Source organism: Belonocnema kinseyi, chromosome 3 (assembly GCF_010883055.1).
Source record: "Belonocnema kinseyi isolate 2016_QV_RU_SX_M_011 chromosome 3, B_treatae_v1, whole genome shotgun sequence".
Lineage (NCBI taxonomy): Eukaryota > Metazoa > Arthropoda > Insecta > Hymenoptera > Cynipidae > Belonocnema > Belonocnema kinseyi.
In genome coordinates this window covers 53675322-53683702 of record NC_046659.1, presented here as the reverse complement: position 1 = coordinate 53683702, position 8381 = coordinate 53675322, and the positions used below count along the sequence as shown (strand labels likewise).

The window sequence follows — 8381 nt, the reverse complement described above, 5'->3', positions numbered from 1 at the left end:
CAGCCTTGGAGGAGATTATGTTGAGAAATAAAAAAAAAAAATTCTTAAAAACGTTGTTTTTCTTGGTCAGGCCGGAAACTTATCAATCCACCCTCGTAGTCCTTATTTTGCATTTGAAATCTTTTAAAATGCGTTGAATTCTAAAAATGATAAAATGGACATTTTTAAATTATCTCCTTAAAAATCCTTTCAAATTCGCTGAAATTTTCTGAAGAAAATTCTAAAAATTTCAATTTTATAAAATTGTACAAAATTTTTTCACATAATTAAAATATATTGAAAATTAGTTAGAAATGATTATAATTAGCCTAAAATTTGAACTCTAATCCTTATTTTATATTCCAAATATTAAAAAATGTCAAGGCTTCTGTTTTTTTTCACTTTAAGGATTACGTTTTTGTAATTAATATTAAAAATTTCATAAATTGTTCATTAATACGATAGTATTATTTTTTCTAAAAAAGCAATAGAGATTGTATATTTTTAACAAATTTTATCTTTTTACAAAATGTAACATAATAGAAAAAAGTAAAAAATAAGTAACAATCCTGATTGATGATTTGAAAATAGAAAAAATTCAAAATTATTAAATGTTAATTTAAACATTTGATCCTAAAGAACTTTAGTTTAAATATTTAAAAAATTAAACTATTTATGAATTAAAAAATCAAAACTATAATTATTAAAAAATATTATAGAAATTTTAGAGATGATACGAATTTCCAAGAGGTGCCAGAATCACGTAGTTTTTAATGACATTTAAAGTGATTTAAATTAATTTTATTATTAAAAAATGAGATTTTTCTGTACAAAAAAAGTTCACTCTGATTTTTACGAGTAACAATTGAATTCAATTCTAAAAACTTAAAACTGATATAATTTCTAATTAAAAGCATAAAAAAGAAAAATGTTATGCCTAATTGAAGCATTCAATTTTGAACAATTCCCAAGTTCCTTTAAAATTTAAATTAGAAACGTGAAAATAAATTTTAAAAAATCAATCATTTTCAAATTATGCATAACGCTCTTAAAAATTCTTTTAAAAATTCTCGGCTAAAAATCCCAAATCTTATAATCCATCCAATACCATACATTTATTTCTTATGAAATGTTGTTGAAAAAAGTTTTCTAATCATTATTATTTAAAATCTTATCAATTATTGGAAAAATGAAAAAATGAGCAAATTCCCCGGATTATTTGGAGTTTGCTTGATTCCTTAATTTTCGAAAAATATTCTCCGAACTACAAAAAAGACGCGCGTAATTTTAATTTTGTTCTAATGAAATTCATAAATGTTTTTATTTTTATACCATTTGCATGAAAATCATTTCGTCTTTGTACAGGGATAGGAAATTAAATTTGTTGTGTAACAAGCCTAAATTGAAGGCAAAATGTGAGTTTTATAATAAAATAGATAAAAAAAACGTCAAATTTTAATGTTTTCCAATAATTAGAATATTTATAGAGAATTCATCTTTTTTGTTAAAAAAATCAACTTTTTGGTGTCATGTTGTACTACTTTGTTAAATATCTGTTTTATTGGATAAAGCTTGAACTATTTTCATGTAAAATCTATTTTCAATTAAAAATTTAAATACTTTATCCTTAGTTTCAAAATTGATCGGTTTTATTAAAGTTTTTGACTATTTGGTTGAAAAATATTGTATTTCATTGTTTTCCATCTAAAATAATTTAGAAATTATTTGTTTTAGGTTAACAATTCAAAATTCAAAAACTTCGAAAGAATGATTTTTTCCCAAAATTGTTTTCATGTTTTCGTGAACATCAAAGCGTATACTTGCGTTGTGACAAATCTTTAATAAGAAGTTTTTTTTCAAAGCTTTACTTTTTATTCATTTTAGTATTTACTTCCGTGATTGTTATACTATTTGAATCAACTTGTGACCCCACACAATAAAGTAATGATTAAATATTGGGGGAAAAGTAAAAATAATAACATTTGCTTGGGTTTATAAACTGTCCAATATATTCGATTTTTTCACAAAACTGTGCAAATTTTTTCTTTGTTCCTGCCAAAATGTAAACTTTGAACAAATAAGTCGTAATAATTTCAAATTGTAAAATTGTTTATAAATCTAGTGTTCAAGTTGAAGAAATTTTCGAATGTTAGAAACTTATTTCTTCTAAGTACAGACATTTCATTTCAGCAACATTTCAGTGACGAACGTCACGAAAATATCCGAGGTTCAAGTAAGATAATTAAATATAACTCGGTCCACTAAAAATGTTGGGCCCGGCACGGGCCGTTTCTCACAAGCGGTGCGAACTTTCATGCTTTGTATATAAGGATCACTTCGGCCAATATCCACAGCGTGCGATATTCTGCGTTAGGGATTTAATTTAACGGTTGTAATCATGTTTTTTTTTTGTAGAAAAATAACTAAGTAAGTCGAAAGTAAGTTAGAAAAAATTGACAATATCGAATATTTCAAATCAAAGGGAAAATAATCATGTAAAATTCATTAAAATTTTTAGTGTATGTTCTTATATTTTGTTATTCACAAAAATCTTAAAAGTGACGCAAGATAGAAAAAAGTGTCCAGAAACATTTTCCTATATATTTTTTAGAGAAACAATTTTATTTTTCTGACTTTTTTCATATATGTGTGTATTTATATAATAAATATAATGAAAGCGAATCAATAGAAAAGCATTTGAATTTTTAATAAATTGACTTTGAACATTTTCAGAAAAACCACTACCATTTTCTGACTTTTTGACACATTTGAGTGACAAATAATACTGTGACTTGAGCATAAATTAATCAACGTAATTTGAAATGAATTCGGACAACATATTTAAGTGTGAACTAATTCTATGACTTAAGCATAAATTAATCAACGCAATTTGAAATATGAATTAGGTCAACTATCAATTTACAAGTTAGGAAAATTCCACAACATAAAGTACATACTGTAATCAAATTAAATTTTTAATAATGCATACAACAATCTCTCGTGCTATAAGAAAGCGGTCTGGCGCCGCCAAGCCTTCGAAAAAAGTACCATGGTGGCGCCAGGACCCGCCAGGCCTCGACTGCACCATCTGACTATCATCAGTGATATTTTATCATTTTTGCAGGGATCGGAAGGGATGTCAGTATCAGGCTATCCCAATTTAAAGGGACAGTGATAGGATTATCTCACATGCAGAGCCAACTTGAAACTTTGAGAAAAGAAAATCCAAATATAGAAACTGTGTGTGTGGATCTTCGAAATTGGGACGACACTAAAAACGCCGTTCAAAGTGTTCTACCGGTTGACTTATTGGTTAATAGTGCAGGAGTTATTTACAATAAACCTTTTTTGGATGCTACAGAGGATGACTTTGATCAGACTTTTGCAGTAAATGTCAAGGCGATGATGAATGTTTCTCAAGTTGTTGCTAAGGATATGATCAAACGGAAAATTTTTGGTGGAAGTATTGTAAACTTGTCTTCTCAAGCGAGTGAAGCTGCTTTAAAAGATCATATAGTTTACTGTTCTTCCAAAGGAGCAGTGCAAATGATGACGAGGTAGTTTGAACAATTTTGCTTCAAAACCTTTTTTGAAACAACTGCGTGTAAAGTTTGGTGTCGCGGATCTACAGAGCGTGCACGAAGTGCCAGATTCTCAAACGTTATGTCAGAATGTATTCGCGCACTCCTAGTCGTGTGCGAATAAAATCGACCAATTATTTGGACACTTCGCACGCATTTGTTTAAAAAATAGTAAGTGATGCTAGTACATGTAGATGATTCACGCAATAGTAACACAATATACGATTCTTATGTATGTACATTATAATTGTAGGGGATTGACAAATACGCGTTTCGAAGACGCGAACAAATATATCATATGTAATACTATTATGTTCCGAATGTGAGACAAAGTTTTTCTCATATAAACAGAATACACCATTTTTTTAAGTTCGTAAATCAGTACTAATGAATCATAAAAAATTTATCAATATAGGTTGATCGATGCGTTTCGATGATATCAACAAATAAACTAGGTAATACGTATAGTATCGTTGTATTTTGAATATAACATTTTTTTATATACTTTTTATATACACATAATAAACCATTTTTTTTAAACTTCATAAATCGGTACTGGGTTGAATCAAAAAAGTTGGAAAACAGGTCGATCAACGCATCTCATAAATGCTAACAAACACACTCAATATAGTATTGTATTTTGAATATCAAAATACAAGTTTTTCTCATATAAACCAGGTTAAGTTGTTTTTAAATCTCTAAACTTAAGAAAGATCACTTTTAAATGGCTCATCTAGTTATTTTAGTTGAAAATACTGTCAGACCTGTATATAAATCAAAGCTACAATTTATCCAAATTTCATGATCATATCTCTTTTGCTTTTCGATCTATGGTGAACAGAAAAAAGTTACACACACGAACTGACATTAAATATGGCCCAATTATATCGAAATATGAGAAAAAAGTAGATTTAAAAATTCAGGTCATTGCAAACCTCCCTCTATGAGGAGGCAATAATTAATTGATTTTAAGTAATGATTAAGACACTACAAATATTCATAAATTCAAATTCTTTATTTTACGTCTACTTATAATTTTCGTTATTAATGATTTTCTACTGTAGGTTGGGTTTGCCCTTCCAAGATTTATGATCACTCACGCAATATTTTATTACTCCTATAGTAACCTATTTGTAGCATTTAACATATAAATCTATTTAGAGAAAAACGTAACGTTTGTTAAATTTTGAATAAAAAATCAGTAATACCAAACATTAGACTTATTTGGCTTATAATATAATATACTTATAATATTGTATAAAGTAAATATTTTATTATGATAAATTATTTTCTAATCGCTTTAGTTATTAAAGAAATTACTATTAATATTTTGATATGGTGAAGACATACCTGTATGAAATGTTTTCACTGATAAAAACGAGACGCCATTAATTAAAATTATGTCTCTTAGATGATGTTTAGAATTATGTATATTATTATACTTATATCTAAATATTGAAAAATTAATTTGAAACATAGGGGTGACCGCCCTACAATAGATAATGATTCTACAGTACATAATCATGCATTACAAATATTAATGTATGTGACGTAATTAATTTAAGTTAATTAATAGCTAGAACTCTACATTTTATAATAAATTAAAATCCAAAATATTTTATTTTTATTTTTGCTTTAAATTTATTTACTGAAGGATGGTCTCTCTTAGAACTTTTTATTTAGATATTGTATTCTGTATACTTTATTATCCTTACTTTTTTACGTTAAAATCTCCTCAGTTTATAGTGAAGCTCATTATATATAATTCAAGGCTTCAAATTAAAAAAATGAGATATTTCACTTATTTTTTATTTTAAAAATATTGAATATTTTGAAAGTTTGAATTCAAAATTAATCAATTGAAAATCCTTGTTTTAAATTGTGCATTCTGAAAAAAATTATTCAATGTTGGTTACAGCACATTTTTAATTGTTTATTTTCGAACAGTCCAATTTAGGGGAAAAATTAATTTTAAATTCTTTTGAATTGTTAATCATTATTTTAATTGCAAAAGGTGTTGGTTTAACGTGGTCAAATATAAACTGATATTTCTGAATTGTGCAATTATTTTTAATTGTTATCAATTGCATCAGCTAGTTCAATGATAAATTATGACGGTAATTAAAAATGAGACTCAGGATAAGTGAGCACACAACTGTTTTCAGTTTCTTTTTTTCAATGTGAAATACGAAAATCTGTGAACAGTTTAAGATTAGCTGGAGAAGTTAATGAATCTTCTGTTTGCAATAAAAATGTGGATATATAATAATAATAATAATTGTGGAGTAAAATTTTTTTAAATAGATCTGAAAAGACAAGTAATTTTTAAATCAATTTACTCTCGAACGGATTATCCCTGCGGCATATTTCTGGGACAATCTGAAAGATAAATGGGATAAACCGCGGGATGCCTGGAGGGGTTATCTCTGGGATATCCCGCGGTATATATCCTATTGATGTGAGAGTAAGAATAATACAATTTTATAAATATCACTGGAACCTTCATATCAAATTAATTTCTTTAAATATTCATTAATATTCTTATAAGAATTAAAATTATCACATCAGATGTTTGAAATATTTTAATTATTATTAAGCCGTGGCTACGAGTACCGAAATTTCGGTACGAATGGCCGGGTTTTTTCGTTACACATAGCGGAATATCTGGAAAAGGGACTATTTTCACCAAATTTCTGTTCAAATAGCTCGATTTTTTCGGTACACGTAAGCACAACCATATTATTAATGAAATTAATAAATTTAGAGTTTGGTCTTAATCTTACCCTATTGAGCCTTCATTTGATTGTTTCTGTTTTGTTTATCAGAACAATGGCCCTGGAACTTGGTCCACATAATATTCGTGTGAATTCTGTGAACCCAACGGTAGTTTTAACAGAAATGGGCAAACTTGCTTGGAAAGATCCGGAAAAGGCTAAAAATATGCTCAACAAGATTCCTCTAGGACGTTTTGCTGGTAAGAATAAGTATCATGAATAGGAACTTAACAATTCATTTTGAAATATCTGTATTTTCAAAGTGCAATAGAATAATTGGAAACCTTAAAATTAGGAAAATTGTAATTTTTCATAATCATAAAATATTCTGCAATAAATATTGAAAACTTTTTAAAAACTAACGGGTGATTGCCAAATAGTTGACTTATTTAAGTCCCAGTTAATTTCCACTTTTCCTTTCAATAATAAATTCAATTTTAGACGACTTCGTTTAGAAATTATAAAATAAAAAGTGCGAAAAATTTATTGTCACAGACCTGTTTTAACCTACAAATTAAAAATGTCAATTTGCTAAATAATTGTAAAAACCTCTTTTTAAAAATTTGAGATTCACGGATATCACTTATATTGAGTTACAGTCTTTTCCTCAAGTTTTTTTGTCTGGTCAAATTGCATTCCTGTTTTAGGATAAAAGTCGTTAATAATTATTCAAACTATTCATAATTTGGTCTACAATTTTGTATAATAGTATAGTTTAAAATCGTGTGAATATAGTATCATGTATTTCCTATTTTTTAAAACTATTTTTGTCTATGCTGTATACATTTAAAAAAATTCATTTTTTTTGTTTCATCATATGTCGTTTTACACGATCTTTTGCAACGCCTAAAACAATTTTACTTGTAACTTTACTTATACAAATAATATTCCTTGTATATCAGATATGAGACACTGCACTTAAGTTCCATTTCTGGTTGAAATTAAGTGACTTACTTAATTTAATGCAAAGATGAAATTCATCTACATTTAAAATTCACCATCTTGTATTAATGTGTGCTTTCTCATTTTTTTATCTTTTGATAACGGACTTCATGCTTTTGCCGCGACACCCTTCATTTTATTTATATTGCTTTATTATTTTAAATAAGTGACCTTATTATCTTCAATGTATTTTTAATTAATTTAAAATAAAATCACATCTGCATATAGAAACTATTTTTCTTTCAGAGGTCGAAGATGTTGTAGATTCTATTGTGTTTTTACTAAGCGAACGAAGTTCCATGATCAATGGAATCGCCTTGCCAGTTGATGGAGGATTTTTAGCTACATAGGAATTTTTCAATTTATTATAAATCCCTGAAATGATGCCAGGAATGAAAATAATTATAAAACCATTGTAGAAAATAAGTTGTATGTTTTTAATAAATGATATTTTTTAAATCATATATTTTGGTTGTAATAGCTATATTATTTTAATATCATGAACTTTAATACTTCAGGAACAATTTTTTTAACTTTTTAATGCAATTGATGAACTGTTATGAAAGTATCGCAATCATTGAATTATGGTGATAGGACTCGATAAATCTTCCGACACATCCCCACTATTCTTCTCTAAATTCTGCCTTCACTGTAGAGCTGGCACGTTAAAATTCCAAGCAACGAGACCAGTTCAGAACGTTTCGAGGGCTTATCGAGAAAAATGAATATCACTTTTGAAGGAAAACGCATTCTTGTTACCGGAGCCGGCCAAGGTAATAAACCAATAAAATAATTGTAAAATAAACTTCTGTAAGATAATGTTTTGAGAAGGGAGCCAAATGGAAAAGACCGAAAAGTCATAACGTGCAGAATAAATAAATTTTGGTAAAGTTATCCTAAGTTCATTCAGTAATCGGTATTATATAACTCGCGAAGTCGATAAGGAAGCTTCCTTTTTCCACGCAAATAAAAAATAACTGCGCAGGTGGAATTTTTTCAATTTCTCTGTTCTCTTTACAAATCAGGATGTAAGTATAATAATCATTTTCATCACAAAAATTATTCGATTTTTGTAAAATTCCACGCTCCCCCTTCCGTTTTTGTC

At 27.7% G+C, this 8381-nt stretch overlaps 1 protein-coding gene across 1 annotated transcript in view; it reads left to right on the top strand.

Annotated features, from left to right (window-relative positions):
• LOC117169398 (L-xylulose reductase-like) overlaps positions 1-7666 on the top strand; it is a 10887-nt gene extending 3221 nt beyond the window's left edge. The window contains exons 2-4 of the mRNA XM_033355766.1: positions 3104-3536; positions 6386-6534; positions 7523-7666. Of these exons, the coding sequence (XP_033211657.1) occupies positions 3104-3536; positions 6386-6534; positions 7523-7626 (686 nt within the window). The 3' untranslated portion in view covers positions 7627-7666. The remainder of the gene's footprint in view (positions 1-3103; positions 3537-6385; positions 6535-7522) is intronic.
• The last annotated feature ends 715 nt before the right edge of the window (positions 7667-8381 follow it).